General features: G+C 34.2%; 2 protein-coding genes across 9 annotated transcripts in view; one reads left to right on the top strand and one right to left on the bottom strand.

The window, feature by feature from the left end:
* The window catches only part of LOC126869477 (segmentation protein cap'n'collar), a 112,025-nt gene that overhangs the window by 73,586 nt on the left and 20,539 nt on the right, over positions 1-17,900 (top strand). For all 6 annotated transcript variants that reach the window (XM_050626073.1, XM_050626072.1, XM_050626074.1 and 3 more), the window contains exons 6-7: positions 11,741-11,975; positions 12,769-12,993. In XM_050626073.1, the coding sequence (XP_050482030.1) occupies positions 11,741-11,975; positions 12,769-12,993 (460 nt within the window). The remainder of the gene's footprint in view (positions 1-11,740; positions 11,976-12,768; positions 12,994-17,900) is intronic.
* On the bottom strand, positions 13,474-17,099 carry LOC126869478 (ATP-dependent RNA helicase vasa). Of its 3 annotated transcripts, none has more exons than XM_050626079.1 (4): positions 16,885-17,099; positions 16,125-16,166; positions 14,209-16,056; positions 13,474-14,093 (listed from the first exon to the last, which is right to left on the bottom strand). In XM_050626079.1, the coding sequence occupies exons 2-4, from the start codon at positions 16,158-16,160 to the stop codon at positions 14,007-14,009; spliced, it is 1,971 nt and encodes a 656-aa protein (XP_050482036.1). In that variant the 5' UTR covers positions 16,161-16,166; positions 16,885-17,099; the 3' UTR covers positions 13,474-14,006. The 3 variants fall into 3 exon arrangements, with proteins under 3 accessions (XP_050482036.1, XP_050482037.1, XP_050482038.1); XM_050626080.1 differs by lacking the exon at positions 16,885-17,099 and adding an exon at positions 16,398-16,836; XM_050626081.1 differs by lacking the exon at positions 16,885-17,099 and adding an exon at positions 16,355-16,373.

The following is a 17,900-nucleotide window of genomic DNA, read 5'->3' as shown; positions in this document are numbered from 1 at the left end:
ATGACCTACCGAGATAGTCCTCGTCGGGCAACGAGAGACGCGAACGTGACGCAATGCATACGTGCACAGGACTTGGTGCATGCACGTGGAGAACTACACCTGAAAACTGCCGCCAATCGGAGAACTCGGGGACCCCTACCATGATCCTTGCCGAGCACGATCGTGATCGCGTTGTATTCCTGGCAACGCGGCCGCGACTAACACTCGCGGACGACATGCGGCTCGAAGTAAACGTAAACCTTGTGGGAAATTAGCGTGCCATTTTTTCCCTCCGTTTGATCTTTAACTTTGATCCGTTAACATCGTTGAAACTCGGGTTAAATCGCTAATTATATAGAAAGGCGATTGTGACGCGAGGAAGTGTAGTGTTTCTGTTGACAAAGATCGTCCAAATTTCAAACTGACTTAGGCTTAGTAAGAATATAAGGTAGAATGTGTGATTCGAAGGAAATCTACCCCATTTCGTGATATAGTATAATTCGGTATACATGGATTATTTATTTTCCTTGCAATCTTCAAGCTACGAGGAAAAAACGACTAGAGTCAACAGGCATTATCGATTGATAAATCGATTCGGTTTTATCTGATTACTTTAAGAGCACCGTGACAGTTATACACAAGTGCGTGCTTCGTTTTGTGATCATTTTTGTGCATGATTTACTGTTGAAAATCCGCGACATTACGCGAATATTAATTACACGATGATACTGTATTCGCGGTGACAACGGAGGAACTGATCGCTACATAAGAATACGAGAGACAGTACAAATATTTGTTCCGTGTATTTGCGATGGCTAATGGCTATCGCTGTCGCAGCGTTTAGCTTCATTAGTCTCAGTCGAGATCTATTGTTCGCTTCGATTCGAGAAATCGACGATTTTCAATTGTTTTAAAAGAAACTGTCGAGGGAACGAATGCTTTTTGACTGCAACAGACACACATGAATGACGTGCAGCAGTTTGTCGTTAAGTCTCATTCACAGAGCATCGAACAACAATACCAAGCTAGTTCAGAATGTTGGAATCTCGTTGTGGACGAAGGTCTTTTTCAGGTACATACAAGAAACACGTTATCGTACTGCAAGGTAAATAATTACATAATGAAGTAGAAGACGTAACAGGGAAATATCGATTTACAAACCAATTGAACATTCACAGATTGAAAAGTAGTTTAACATCGTTCGACAGTTAAATTATATATCTGACGAATGTAACGAGCGTACATACTGTTACACTGATTCTGTATGTGCCATATTATTTTCTTTACTAATAACTATCGCCTTTCATACGTGATTATCTTCCAGAAAGAATATTATATCGATGAATGAATATTGAATGATTATATTTAACACGTTCGCGGTGTATGCTTTGGATTTGATTCGGCACATAATTTTACGATGATATTGACTCGAACTCGGCGCATGAATCAAAGGTAATGAAAGTTGAAAAGAACGGTAGAAAGCAGGAAAAATTTCATAATTCGTAGAAAGCAGTAAGTAGAAAAGTCTTCGATCAAATTTAATTTAATTTAATTCGTAGTTATTACTTGAAACAATAATTTGGAAGATATTATCTATTTATAGTGCTTCAAAGTAAAAGAAATGTATTTATAAATTCTATGCACCCTACAGAAAAAAGATAGAAATGAAATTCTCTATTTATATGCGTCACGTGTAAAATTGTACAATATAAAAACAAATATTCTTTGGGAATGATTTATGGTGCCAATAAAAATCCGATCAACAGAGCGAACGTGTTAATTTACTAATGTAAGAAAGTCAAATTATACCAACCCCACCAATCAGACTTCATAAATTATTCTCGTGAATAATTATTCACGAATTATTAATTCTAATAGATACTTTATAATTCATGATGTTTATAGATTCACATAAGTTCTAAGGAAGATGTGTTTGCCATTTAGTCGAAGTCTTTGTCGAAGAATTAAAATCAAGCGTGAAGAAGAACGTTCTACGCTCTATGCCCATTTATATCGGTTTTATCAAAGAGATTTACCAATTTGATTCTCTCGCACTAAGAACAAAATTCTTCGAAAATGAATTCCACGCGAACGCAAATCTTGAAGTTATAGCAGGCAAACAATTCCACGTGACACTACGATCTAAATTGACTTTTGCTAAAAATAAAGAAGAGAAAAAGCAGACGTATGTTAGGTGGACATTGGTAAGAAATTCGTATTCGTAATATAGTCACACGCATAGGAGTTGGATCTCGCGACCTTGCCTCTGGTGTGGAAGTGTGTAAAGCGGTGATTACGATGGCCACGGACATGTAATATCCAGCGTTGAGCGTCCGCAGGACTCTCAATACGTAATGAGCAAGCTAAATTAATACATATATGCCCACTGCCGGGACCTTTGCCTAAGAGAAGGTTGTACTGTGCGTATTGTACAGAGAGATTACGCAAGAAGACACGGTGTCGCCGCTCGCGAACCATATCATTTTTGGAACTCTTCTCTCACGCGACTGTCGTATTAACACTGACCTCACTCACCTGTAATTGCTACTTGTTACCATACACCAAGATACAGACGACGCATATACATAATACGTCCCATTATACTCGCTACCACGTTATATTCTTACGTATCGTCGGATTTTTATTCTTCGCTCGTATTCTTCTGCGATAACCTTGAACGAATCGCACCACCTTTGATATCGTACGAAGCAACTATGATGTAGTACACTGTTGGATTATCAGGACAAACGGAAACATTTAACGTAAATCGGACTGCTTTCCACTAATTTTATCTGCTAGTTATTCTATACGTAAGGAAATCGATACATTATTAGTAGTTTTCCGTATATTTTAAATTACAAATGTTAATGAATTGCGTGGTTTCTTTTATGTCAATATATTAATTCATAGTAGTATCGATAAGATCTTTGACTTCGTTTATTTCACGATTAATTTCATCAGTCTACTATCCAGGAAAAGATACATGCAAATTCTGTGTTTTCAGTTTACATCATTATATAAGGACTATATAAAAACTTGTATTATGATTCTAGCATGTTGCTATTTATATCGCTTTATTCATTTCTGTACTGTTCAATGAAATTTCTTTTCACTGAAATGATGAAATTTCGTAATTTCATATTTCAATTTTATTGCACACGTGATTCTTCTTCTTTTGCATAGAATCTGATTTTGTTACAGTTTTACGTTTTACATTTATTGGAGACGTTACATATTCTGTTTATTTGCTACTACGAAAGCAAAATTGGAATATAAGAATTCGAAAATGGTAATACTGTTAAGCAGCCCTTCAGCTTCCATAATTTTTCTCCATGTAGAAGCTTAACCAGAAGCCGAACCCTTCGTGAGGTCCTCAGGTATCGACGGTGAAGGTTTGGGGCAGGTACTTTATGGCTTCACAGTGAAAATATTTCCATCTTCGGCAGTAAAGGGTGAAAAATCTTAAACGTCCACAGTTTTGACAGAAAAAGGGATCTCCAAAAAAGGATTTAAGTGCTAATTAGGTGGGAGATATTTACGACTCGTCGCCATTTATCCTTTGTGAGCTACCAATATTTTTCCTGTACCTTAACTTTCTCTAGACCAATGTCACCACCAATTTATTCTGTTCCAACACAATAAATCTTCGTAAGGTTGCAGCACACGTTTCATACTTGATCGTAAAAGAAATCATTATAACATGTATTTTGCATTTGATACTTGAAATTTTCGAACTGCATAATAGAAAATTAAAGTTCATAGCAATATATTAATAACTTTTATGTCTATCGAATAGTTCTAGAGATTAAGATGATTTTAATTTCTCCGATTTCCTTCAGCAGCAAAAACCATAGAACTTTTTGATCGACCTAATGACAAAACAAGAACAATGAAATATCCAAGTTACAGAGAATAGCATAAAATGGCTTTAGGTGTATTCCAAATAAGTTCGGAAATAATATCGTATGATTAAAAATAAAGCGAGAGAAGCCAACGATGCTCTATACGTGGGTAACGAGCAGGAATTACAAAAAGCAACTTTAAGAGATCCGCGCAAGTAACGAGAGAACGAACCTGAGCGCATCAGAATGCAATAGTAATTACAGCCGCAGCCCTCCGGCGCTGATGGAAGTAGTTGGAAAATACAAGTGCAAAACAATTTAAATATCTTCGTGCAAATTCGAAAAATAATAATTTATATACTGGTAAATACCCAAAGATATGTGTTTTCACTTTTCTATAAATAATTCACGACGACTATAATACAAATAGCAAATCCTTTTCTTATCTTAAAAACAGTACATTTTCGGATCGATTCAAATGTAAGATCCTTTTTCAAAGAAAGAGCTGTACAGAAAATTGAATGTTCTCATTTTGGGAAAGTTACATTTTTCAATCGATGGAAACATAGAAAATTCTTAAAAAAAAAAAAAAAAAATACGCATTTAAATATATCTTTACCACCCTATGCTACTATTTCTTTGAATATTTATTTACTGTTGTTTTATACACGTAAAGGATATGACATGAAACGTGTAAAGATTAAGACAAGCACAAATATGTATTTATACTTAGAGAAATAACCTTGTTTGTGCATATAAACAAAATGAAAACGTATGGGAACAAAAAATTTCTAGGTTCACTCACACGAGACAACGCTGATAAAAAGAGAAAAGAAAACAAAAGAAGGACGACGAATGACCACGTTCTGCTAATTCCCGTCAATATAAACGAATGGAATCGCCTAACGAAATACCGAACAGATAATAAAACTCATCTATCGTTTGATACGCCGATTCCTCTTAACGTTTCGCAACGACACAAAGTTAGACAAGCACTTAGACACCGGTCATCGTGGAATTATAAAAGTTCAGGCCGACCTTTGACCGTGATCGACGGACTTGGTGTTGCATATCTTTCTACAAGGATTTGCCAGACCGAGAGGAGCGGTAGCGCTTTATTTACTATGCCACTTGGATATTTGCTTAGAACCTTGAACGGCGAAGAAGAACCCTCCAAGTATCCTTGGACTTTCCATAATATTTACACGCAACATCGAGTTACGATTGGAGAGAGGAAAGAAAGCGCGTCTTGAAGTAGAAATAGAGACGGAGAATCGAGATGGAGATCGAGATGGAGATGAAGCAAGATAAAGGAACAGAAAAGAACCGAGATCGTGAGAGAGGGCGATCCGAGAGCTACGGCCTGAAAGATAGTGGCGAGTATGTTGGATCGCGAGCGAGCAGAGTCGTAAGACGAAATTAATAAGAGAAACGAGGTATGTAATATGGAAATGAGAAGCTGAAGGAAAGAGGGAGACCGACCGAGGCATTAGGATGCACTTGTGGCGATACTTGAAGGACTTGGCGCGAGCCTGCCGCGGTAACCCATGCCAGTGTGCATTAATCTGATGACTATCTGAATGAATCATAATTAATATCTTGGCCCATTAGCCATGAGAGTATACCGCCGACCATAAGTAATGCGCATGCTTTCTCTGCGTATCTTTAATTACTTGTATTTTGTCGATAGTATACTTGGCGTCGAGATTATTGTATTCGGTTAACTATCGCCCACTTTGCTTTCGTTCCATGTGCTACATATTTTTCGGTTACTCTTTAACGAGCGATAAAATTGTTGATAGTGAGTGGGACAGTGATTTTTATTTACTTTAAAATTTAAATTATTTATATTGATAAATGGAATAAATGCATTAGATATAAAGAATGTTCAGGCTAACTCTGAGTTATAGATATCTTTATCGTATAACCTGTTTACACAAGCTTTTTAAAGCAACGTTAAAAAAAACAATTAAAGTACATACAGAACATAATATCAGTGATAACATCCTTTCTATAACTCAAATAGGTTTTCGATAAAGTCGATCTATTATAGATAGTTTGACCAATTTGACATTGAATGTTAAAAAAGTTTTTGGTAACAAAGAATACCTTTTGGATATCAGCACCCCATCCGACAGTGTCATATTACACGTTTTCTCTTGCAATTTATAACAATTCGATGTTCCCTTAACGTGGCCAAATTTATGAAATAGATAATTTAGTAAATATTTTTGTTTTCATGATTAATCGAAAAGACACGATGATGTGATTAGCACGTTCGGCGATAAAGTCGAATACCTGAATGAAACACTGCACAACTTTTTCATCAAACCGGGATAAAAATCTACATATGTTTCATACATTACGTTTCGATTCTTTTTTTCTCCGCTTTTTTGTCTTACAGCACAAGCAAACGTTTTCCTACTTAAATTACATTTCATTTATTTAAATTATATTCAATTTGACGATAAATGGTACAAGTTTTTGTAAACTGTAAACGACATATTCGAGAAACGTTATGGTAGTTTCGATATGACGAAACCAAGTGTCTTCGTTTCCACGTGTTTACCATTTTTACGAGTATACTCGACATATTGCACATTATCTTTTCATCTGAATTTCTTACAAAGTCAACTTTTCGCTTTAACCATATCAGATAGGCTATAAAACGTACAGAACAGTTTTGACTTTTTTTATACTTATTCGCACGATGTACGCTTACTAAACGTTACGAAGATTCCAGTCTCGTAAGATTATTCTCTTCCTTTCATTTTTTTCGTCTCGTTGATTATTGATGATTTTTTATCTTCTAAAAGCTCCTTGTATCGAGCGCACTTTTAACACGTAGTTTTTGCCACATGCATTTGGCAAAGAGTTAGTAGAAAATTGTCAATCTTTTTGTTCCAACACGAAAAATTCGCTCGCGACAAATCCATTACGAGAAAATTATTTCCACGTCTTTCGCACGAGACGCGACCATCTGATCATTTTATAAGGAAAGTCCAGTTTTTAGCGCGTTTTCAAGGTACGTGAGTCTATATACTCTTGTACAACGATCAAGCAATTTTCACCAAGAACCAAGAAACGCGACGGGGCGTCACAGTCCGTTCCGTTCGTCAGAGATTCCAAACAGCTGCTGGACTTATGCACTGTGAAATACATAATGCGTCGCGGTATGAGCTATCTAAGATGTGTGAAACGAATTTACCTCTTTGTGCAATCATCAAGCTCCTCCGTAAGTCTAAAGAGTAAAGATAATTCCATGCTTGATAGTCGTAGAAATGCGAATATAATTAATACAATTTCGATCTTCGAATTATCCTCCGAATAAACGTACAGCAATTTAGGATTTCAGATCAAAAGGAAGCAATTTTACAAAGTGTTATTCTCTTCTCTATTTTTTATCGTTCTCGTAATTTCTCAATATATCGAAATTATAAGTTTTTTTTTTTTGTTGGTAAAAATTACATTATTTTACAAGTCGAGTTTCAAAACGTGGAAACATATTTAAAACCAAAAAAGACGGTCGTGCTGTGATTGATTGTGTTAACTGTGTTGAAACAGAATATCAAATTGAGAAGGAGCGTGGAAACGTAGAATATCGTGTGAATAAAAAGAGTACTTATTCGAAGGAGATTCAATGCTCCGGTTAATTTTATTAATTATACTTAGTGGATTGCAATACTGAACTCGAAACGCAAAAATAAAAGTAAAAGATACAGATATTATAGGCTGCTGTAAAAAAATGTATTTATTTTAAAACAATGCAATGCTCTGTTAACCATATAGAATTAGAATATTATCGAATTTTATGTAATAAAGCTTGTAGGTGTGTATATAAGATTGACTTTTAGTAAATCGATAACAAACGAATTTAACGCGTTCGTACGTAACGAACGTAAACAATTTCAAATAAGTAAGACGAAACGACGAATATAAGAAACAAAATATTTTTTTATAGGCTGTAAAGTGCGAGGGATTGAATCGCTATCCCCCAATATTTTGATTCACAACTTTCGTGACAGAAACGAACTTTACTGGCAGTCACGTACGAAAACATGAACGATGTGGCACGGTAAAAAAGTAGGTAAGCGATCAAGGATCGAAGGGACGCGGACGTTAGGGTAAACGATGCTGGCAGGTATCAAATACCTGCTTGATCGCTGTCGTGCCTTTCAATTTGAATCAATTGCATTAACAGCAATGCACAGAAGTACGTGAGATTATGAAGCGAGGTTAAGAATAAATCAAAATCGATTCTCTTTCGCCTAGGTAAGCGAAATTTTCGATAACATTGATAAAAAAAAAAAAAAAAGAAAAAACATTATGCAACTTTAACGAGCAACTTCGACGAAATATTTCGAGAGATCAAAAAGGGCTTCAGCTTTCAATTGATAAATTGAAATATCTTTATTATTAAAATATTCGTTACGTGTATCGAGTTATTGAAATATTGTTGTCCCGAATATCTTGAAAGATGGTTAAGTTACCGGCGTACGAACGTGTTATATTTTCGAGTGTGCAAGATTATACATTTTGCGAATAAATACGATCATTTTCTTATTCGATTAGTTCGCAGAAAGGATTAAAAGCGTAAAGATAGAAATTTATGAAAAAGAGAGGAAAAAGAGAGAGGAATAGAAAACAGATTTAAGAAGACGAAGGAAGGAGGAAGAGAGAGCTCGGAAGAAACTAGCGAGTCCTCGACAGCGCGTTTCAAACATCTGTTCGCTCGCAGATCTCTTTCCTCACAGTCTCGCAGATTCATATGGCTTGTGACGGAATCTCCTATACGCGAAGCAAGATCGTGCACCTCGCTTCTAGATATGCGTATGTACACGTATGGTACTTACGCGAATATATATAGTATAGTATATGTGTATGAAGTATATGTGTATGATGTTGATACATAAATCATGAGCAGCAGTAGTCTAGTGGAGAAACGCATACAATATTCGAAGATCATATTTGGCATTGGTATATATATATTCAAAAATTTAGCTCGATGTCGTGAAATTTTTCAAACGTTCAAGGATCCACAGTTCGAAAGTTATAGTTAAGTAACAATGGTGTTTGGAAGTTCTAATGTCTCCATTTATCGTCTGGGTAATTTATTTTCTGGACTAGAGTGCAAAGAAGTAACGTAACGTACAAACTGTTTGAGTTAAGTTTTTGCGTAATGTATTCGATATACCATAAAAGGAGGAAAGGACACAAAAATCTTAGATATTTTGATATTTCCAGCAAAGTGCGAAGAAGTATGATATTAGTAATAGGATATTTGAAACGAATATAAACATTTAAATATCCGCAGCAAAATGTTACAAAAAGATTGCCGATAATCGATATTCTTACAGCTCAGCGAACACATTCTCATTTCCCCCCCTAACATAAATGCCCGAAACAGTAACCGAAGAACGGGCAAATTTTTATTTCTGTTGCAACGGAAGAGCGGTGATCCAAAAATCAGAACCGTAACCGAACGTTACGGTAAACGCATGAAATAGATGATAAAATGATTTCCTGAAGGTGCAACAACCGCGCGGCGATAGAAATAGCACCGATCTCCGAAAACCGAGTGCCAGAAAGACCATGAGAAATTGTTTAAGCACGGTGAACTGGCCACTGGTGTGCGCGTGTCAAATTCTCAGCGGCGTTCTTGGAAACGGTATAAACGCGTGTAGAAGGTTCTCTTTTTTCTTTTTTCTTTTTTCATTCTCTCTCCCCGTAGCGGCTCAATCATGAGCGTTGCATCGAAACAGAACGAGCGTAAAGCTGCGGCCATTAGAAAACCCGCGCGCCTCCGTACAGGACAAATCGTCGCGGAACAAACGTCTCGTCCTACATTTCGCGGCCTACAGCCGACAGATGCGCTGACAAGCGAGAATCACCTTAAAGGCGTCGCGCTCGACAGATTGCACCGGCGACTGATTGATGCGGCCGAACAACAATCGCGCCGGATCCGCGCTACGCCAGCTTCCCTATTCATCTTCTTCTTGCGGCCCGATGCATTAGCGACAATACCAACGTGCATTAAGCGCCACTGGCCACTACTGTACTTACGCGCAACTCGCCGCGCCAAGCTCTTTCCTGCTGTTCCTGCCATGCCGTTCCGTTGCCCTGGCGAACTTCTCGCCGACGTTTTACTACGCGTTCCTGTACCATTTTAACACTCGCTGTGTTACTTGAGATTTATGGAGCCAAGAGCAAGTCTTGTATTAATATTACGTGTGTTGTTAGAGGGAAGATAGCGGTGTTAATAACTCATAGATTCTTTCGACGAAACGTAAGAAAGAAAACGTATTAACGTGTTCATTGAATATATTTTTGATACGAGAAATATCGTGTTTCTACATACGCTCGATGGTATCAGATTGGATAAAGGAGATAAATTAACTCTCGTTCAGTGGAGACTAGGTCATTTTGTAAGCAACCAGATTACATATGTCTTTTTATCTCTTGTGCTATAATGTTTATTGAAAAAACAAAAAATACAATTTAATTTATTTGAATTCTTCATACAGTGGATAATATTCTTGTACATTATATACGTAGTATACAAATGTAAGGTCGCTTACTTTAAAGTTTGTGCTTAAAAACCTAATCGTTTCTTTAAAGAGATATCAAAATTATTAAATTTGAAGATATTTCATTGTATAATTCGTTCATTACACGGGCAATTCATTTATTGAATTATGATCGTATGGACTACGAAATTGTTCTCCTTATCGTATTGAAATATCATTCTTTGAATAAAAATTTTTCTTGCTCGTAATTTCCATACTTGACGCATGGTTTGACATTTGATCATGATCGGTGTGCATTCTTACACAGCCGGAAAGATACATTTGACACGTGGTATACCAAAGTCATTAATATCTTGCCCGACCTTACGTGTGGCCAACACCTACGCGATCAGCAGGGTTTCTATCTTGCTAGAATCCGAACATCCACCGATTTGAGATTTGACAGGTTCGATAGCCGCGGAATTTTGTAGACGTGACAGTGGATTGATACATGAATCAATGACAACACGATATAAAGAGAGCGTAATTCTTACGATATATAGATTTTATTTGATATAAATGTAATTATTGAAATAAAATGTGTTCACGTATGCCTGTTGTTTTTACAACAATTGTTTTCAACATCTTTGATTGCTTTTATATCGTAATAAAGATTAAATATAGCATTTGATTTGCGAGAAGCTATATTTTACTGGAAAATTTAAATCCTGAAATAACGAAGGAAATATTCGAAACATGTAAGATATTTGGAGAAAAAGTAAAATTTGATGTTTCTTTTACTGGTTCTTTTTCTAACTGGCATTCGCGTGAAACAAACAGAGTATATAAAAGGCTAAGAGTCCTTTTAAAACCGTATTTCCATCCCCCGTCCTCAAGATGGTCAATATAACTTCTTCAGGTCATTTCCCATCCAGTCTCACATGCTTCAACCAAGTCCAGACATTTGCAATTTCAACGAGGTGGAAACACCCTGAAGACAAATCAGTCGCGATATCTCAATGCCTAGGAATCTCCGGAGGTCAAACATTTCAAGATTTGTATTATTTTCGAGTAGCGCATCTGGTTTATACTCGATCTATTCTTTCTATTATTGCAGTAAATATGGGTGGTTCGTGTTGCATTGTTTGAAAATAGAAAATCCTTTTCGAAAATTGTATTTGTTTTTCTTTTTAGCGTGTACAATTTTTTGAAGAGCAGTAAATTCCTTTCGAATAGAAAAATAAAACGTTATAATATATATATATATATATATATATATATATATATATATATATATATATATATATATATATATATATATATATAGTATTTTTATCGTTTCATACAATTATTAATGCTTGTTAGAATATATGAAGGTGGAAAATGTGCTAATTTGTAATTTGCATGCTTCAGGGTCGCATGCCATTTATGCGTGCAATGAGTATGGAACAACGGTGGCAAGATCTAGCATCTCTTTTATCGCTACCTGGTGCACCAGATCACTTTGCACATCCGGCACATCCTGGATACCCAGGGCACGGTATAAGCCACAGTCATTATGAAGCACAACGTAATGTATTGCTTCACAATGCTACTTTGGCCCCACCGGTCGGTGATCTTAATGCGACGAGCCCGTATCACAATGTGGGTGAGTGATCTACATTAAACATTTTACTTTCATTACACAAAAATTTATACTTATATAAATTAAATCAAGTTCCTCGTGTCTCTTCTCTATAAGATGAACATATACAACGTGTGTGTATATTTATATATTTATATAATTTCTAAATGGCTTTTAAATATACCAAAAATAGGTCATTTTATACATAACTTAATTTATATATTAAGAAAAATTAAATAAATGTCGTATTTTAAAATACATGCAAAAGTATTTACAAATCTATAATTATCAAACGAAATAAATACGACAAATTATGGGCATACGTCAACTTATTAGGAAGTAACCATTTGTATTATATTTTTCTATACGATAATTTGTTAATCTTGAAGAAATGAGATATGAGAATATTTCGTCTTTTACAAAATCTTATTTTTCAATTAAAGGAAACCAAATATATGTAAATGCAAACATCTGTATTAAAAATGATTCATTAGTAGATTTCCTGAAATATTGTAAGATAAAATGCATCATTTTTATAAAAGACCTAATTCTCACATTTTTATTTGATCAATCTTTACATATTGTTTTAAACAGACGCTATCTAAATGATACTGAACATTTTCCTAAATGTTATAGTATATTATTAGAAGTATTAAAGTTTTTAAAAAATGTCTAAAACGATATTCTTATAAGTGTTAGAATTAACTAATAGTATTATTATATTGTTAATGCTATCAATATAATAAAAATGGCAGGATAGAAAAACAAATGTTAATAATTACCTAATCTTTTGGAACTAAAATACTAATTGCCACAGGTGGGTCATCTAATCTGGGTTCGGCCGTAGCAACGTCAATGAATTTAACAAACAGTAGCGAACCGATGGGCGCAGAAAGTGGAGCAGCTTATAAATCCGAGCCGGCGGATATGATGTACTACCATACACCAACTTCCGATTCGATCAATCAAACCACCGATGGTTTTCTTTCATCTCTCCTTAATGATGAGGATTTACATCTGATGGATATGGCGATGAATGATGGTATGTACAAAATTTATTTTTTAAATTATTTATGAATTATATACGTACGTAATCATTTATATTGATTCCTTAATTCATTCACTACTGATTGAATTTTCATCCCCTATAATGCTATAAGCTAATATAAAAGTTTAATTATTTTTAAAACCTAATATATGTATAAAATATTTTTTTAATTTATAAAATTTTATAAAATGTAAATAAAATAATTTTTATTAAAAAATCTCTTTTAATATCTCGAAAAAAATATCTCTTTTTATATAGACATATACATTTATATGTTACATATGTATTTACGCGAACTAATATGAAAATTTCTTTCCAATAATAGTAATAATAATAATTTCTAATTTGTTTTCCGTATATAAGTTAAGACCCCATATACATATATCGTAAAAATACATGTTAATATGAAATCGAAATTTATATAGTAAATATATTTTTGGTAAAAATGACTAAAGAGATATTCAAAATAAGGCATTTGGTCATTGCATTTTTTATTATAAAAAGAAACGTACAAAACACTGAATATAATATAATATAATATAATATAATATAATATAATATAATATTTTAAGAGTAACATTTCATAAAAATAAACTATTGTTTCTAAGTGGTTACCATGAAGTTATTATTTGTTCTTAAAAACTAATATTTGTACGATCAACGCAGTGTATTAAACTGTATCTACGAATACGCATCTTCTCGGAAATCGCGTATCATATTGCATCAACAAAAAGTAGCATTATATGATCTTATACATAACTTATAACTCTAAAGAGGTACGTAGTAATCCAGTCTGGTTCGTTTCAGTCAAACATCAATCACGATTTGGTTAGATAAAAGACAAACTTACTATTAATCTTCTTTGAAGAATAATATTAAACATATTAAGCTTTAATGAATAGAAAATTCTTTGTACCTCTGACTTATGGAATAAAGAAACAAAGTATACTACCTTGTTCCTAACAATAATACCAAAAAGTATGTAAACAAAAAAAAAGAGAAACTTTCTACCACGTCTCTTCTGGCTCGACTGCTATTTGCGGCCTCATTGCTGTAGGTGACATATACACTGCTGTGGCATATCCGCTTACATACTGTACAAAAAGAAATATACATTATTATTCATCTTTTAAATGCTACTGCATATTTATCATATAAAATATAAATTACATATACAATTACAGTATGATAATGGAGAAAGTTACACACCTCTCTAATGTCTGCACCTCCATATCTGTTTGTACCTCTTCCTGGCAAATAGTTTCTGTTCGAGCTTCCATTCAACAAGCAATCTGGAACAGGTTGGTCTGCTTGTTTCAATATTTTAATAAGATCTTCACGTAGTGGTGCATCATCGTCAGGTTCAAAAAAGGAAGTCGCTCTTCCTCGGTTTCCTACACGACCGGTTCTTCCAATTCGATGAACATATTCGTCGATTCCCTTTGGTAAATCATAGTTTATAACATGTGCCACATTCTTTATGTCTAAACCTCTAGCGGCAACAGCCGTAGCTACCAAAACAGACATCTTCCCACTTTTAAAATCAGCTAATGCTTCTTCTCTTTGTTTCTGTAATCTGTCACCATGAATACTGGTAGTAGGATAATTACTCTCGGACAAGAAGACTGCAATAAAGTCTGCCTTCTTCTTCATTTCAACAAACACCAAAGTACCTTGTAAAGTACCAGCATCGTGTTCTCTTTGTAAAATTTCTTTAAGTAAGTCTTTCTTCTTACCCTTGACAACTTCATAAAAATTTTGTTCCACATCTGCACAAGCTCCACCTACGGTACCAACTGCGACAAACAAATAATTGTTTAGAAATCTTTTTGCCAAATGCTGTACCTCATCAGGAAAGGTGGCAGAAAACATTAATGTTTGCCTGTTAATCGTGGGCATGGTCTCATGATCTACAATCTTTTCAATATTAGGTAAAAACCCCATGTCTAACATACGATCAGCTTCATCCAATACAAGAAACTGTAGGGAAGAAAACTTAATTCTTCCTCTTTCTATGAAATCTAATAACCTTCCAGGTGTTGCTACAAGTATATGACAACCTTTAGAAAGCTTTCCCCCTTGGTGAATAACAGATGTTCCACCATATGCAACTGCAGCCTTCATAAATGAACCGTATGAAAACTTAACAATCTCGTGCCATATTTGCATAGTAAGTTCTCGAGTAGGTGATATGATAAGAGCTTGTGGTTCACAGTATGACATGGATAACCCTAGATCAGCATCTCTTTGTAATAACATATTTATAATGGGAATTGAAAATGCAGCAGTTTTTCCTGAACCTGTTTGTGCACAAGCCATTAAATCTCGACCAGCCATTATAATTGGAAGGGCATTCTTCTGTATTGGAGTAGGTTTTGTGTATCCTGATCTTTTTATATTGTTTAAAAGAAGGGGTCTAAGGCCACTATTTTCAAAACTTTCTATTTGCGGAGGTGGATCCTCTCCAGTTACTTTAACACCAATAAAGTCATACTTATCAAAATTTATGCCCATTTCAACACCATTACTGAATAAGGTTTTCTCATCACTGGGTAAATCTGGTGGAATATACTGTTCTCTAGGTTTCTGTGACATTCCTGCACAACTGCTTTGTGCAACACCTGTTTTTTTTGATCTACCATCTTGGTCATTCTGATTACCATCATCAGCATTATCTTCATAATTATTATTTCTTCTGTAATCATTATTATCATTATCATTTCCATCCCTATTTTTAAATGTACCTCTTCCTCGACCAACCCTTCCTCCTCCTTCCCCTCCTTTGCCTCTGCCTTTCCCTCTGCCTCTGCCTCTACCTCTTCCTTCTCCATCTTTTCCTCCTCCTTCTCCGTCTTTTTCCACTTTACTGGTTGTTACTTTGTAATCATAACCATCAGCAGATTGCCAAAATTTGTCAGTATTAGATTGCTCATTCTTGATATTTTCTGCGTCTTTAGAATCCCACCCATTATCGTTGATATTACTATTGTTGATATTATTATTGTTGTGAGGTATAAAACCTCGTCCTTTTCCATAACTACGTCCATTACTGTCATACTAATATAAAAAATGACAATCATTTTTATTATCATAAACTGTTCTAGTATTGAAATTCTAATACTTACAGAAGTTTGAGGTTCATCAGGCCATTCAGAATCCATTATATCCTATAACAAATTTTATTTTTATTTTACAATAAGAATAGAGAAAAGTCTACGTAATAAACAACAATAATCTAATTTAAAAGACAATAATTAAAAGATAATATTCCAATTTGAAATAAAACACTTTGAAAATATTATAAACAAAATTTAATAAAAATAATCTAAATAATAAATATAGTTCATATACATACATATATTTAGAAAATTACAATTGATATTTATTATACTATTTACTTTTATTTCGTGAACATTCCAAAATACTTTCCGTTACAACCGGTTTACAAGGGCATCAGTTTAAATTAGTAATTCGTGCAAATAGAGATCGATACAAACTGTAAGCTATATCTCTCACAATATAAACACCAATCATGTACACAGAACTTCAAAAAAAGTTAGAGAACAGAACAGACCGTTTTTTTTTCTTTGACTTAATGATCTCCCTTTGTACTATGGCTTTATTTGTATGCGTTGAAATGCAAAACATATATTTGTAAAACTATTAATTATACACTAATTATAATATTGATCTCTACTTCACTTCATCTCTACTTCATCTGTTTTATTTAAGCACATATAAATGACAATCAATACTAATTAAATATCTTGTTCTCTAGCGCGTAGTAAATATGATATGTAAAAGTAAAAGAAAACATGATTACCGGCAAACATGGCTGATCACTATTAACCATGAGCAAAGTTAGTCTAGTTTAACGATACTTACGTTTTGATTGTTGATAGAAGAATAGAAGCGAAAATTTCAATTAAGCTTGCAATTAAGAGAGTCGTGCGTCGTACAGATCAATATAACAGATCGTTTTTCTTTTGAACTGTCGAAAGACGAATGAGACCACCCAACCGTAAGAGTAGAATAGACAGTATTACCAGTACGAACTGTTGCCAGTACGAACAAAGAGATGACAGAGCAGCCAACTTAAAGGAAACCGATTCTCGGGAATAAACTATCGAGTTTTGAAGCAGTGCGCATGCGCTATCCACATTGCATTTAGCTTGTTCAACATCGTAGTAAGGTATTAACGAACCTATACCTTTCTCAGATTTACACATATCCACTTCAAATACAAATAATAAATTATTAAAATAATAATTTGTTGAAAATGTTATATTTTTATTAGAAATATATTAGAAGAATAATGTATAAATGAAAAATTTAACGTAAACAGTTTCTTAAACAAAGGTAACATAATTTTCGAACAAATAAATGATACGATACTTTATAATAATTTTGGAAATCTAAAATGATCTTAATATTTGTATGGTGTTGTTTATAATTGTCAGTAAACATCTTTGGTTTTCATAAAATTATTTCAAAGTTATATTTTGGTAGTATTTGCTTCTTTATTTCCTGAGTTATTTTACAATGTATGTTAAGTATTTACGTACTTGATGATATTCTAGTACCAAAATTGTATTACTTATTACTACAGCAAAGATAAAAAGTACATTATTTATTGTGGAATCTTTTAAGTCAGTTGAAGGGAAATATCTATCTAAAAATCAGTTACTTACATTTAGAAACCATACGAAAACAAGTGCCAGAGTCGCTTTAGATAAAAGGCCAATAATATTCAAGGTCAAGTTTTCTTTGTATACAATGTGGTTGCAATTTCCTGTCGATTAACTTTTATATAGATATCTTCAGAGAACGTTAAGTTTACAATAGCCGCAAATGATTATAGCATCATAATTATAAATGTTTATATACCAAATCATTTCTTT

The sequence above is a fragment of the Bombus huntii genome, chromosome 9, assembly GCF_024542735.1.
Source record: "Bombus huntii isolate Logan2020A chromosome 9, iyBomHunt1.1, whole genome shotgun sequence".
NCBI lineage: Eukaryota > Metazoa > Arthropoda > Insecta > Hymenoptera > Apidae > Bombus > Bombus huntii.
Note: the sequence above shows the minus strand (reverse complement) of the source record. Positions and strands in the feature narration are given on the sequence as shown.

What these genes read in the sequence shown, in the direction of transcription:
- LOC126869478 (XM_050626079.1), bottom strand. Translation starts at nt 16,160, where the DNA reads ATGGATTCTGAATGGCCTGATGAACCTCAAACTTCT. An exon ending in CTGATGAACCTCAAACTTCT is followed by an intron (nt 16,057 to 16,124) that starts GTAAGTATTAGA and finishes TTTTTATATTAG; the next exon opens with TATGACAGTAATGGACGTAG. An exon ending in GAGGTGCAGACATTAGAGAG is followed by an intron (nt 14,094 to 14,208) that starts GTGTGTAACTTT and finishes CTTTTTGTACAG; the next exon opens with TATGTAAGCGGATATGCCAC.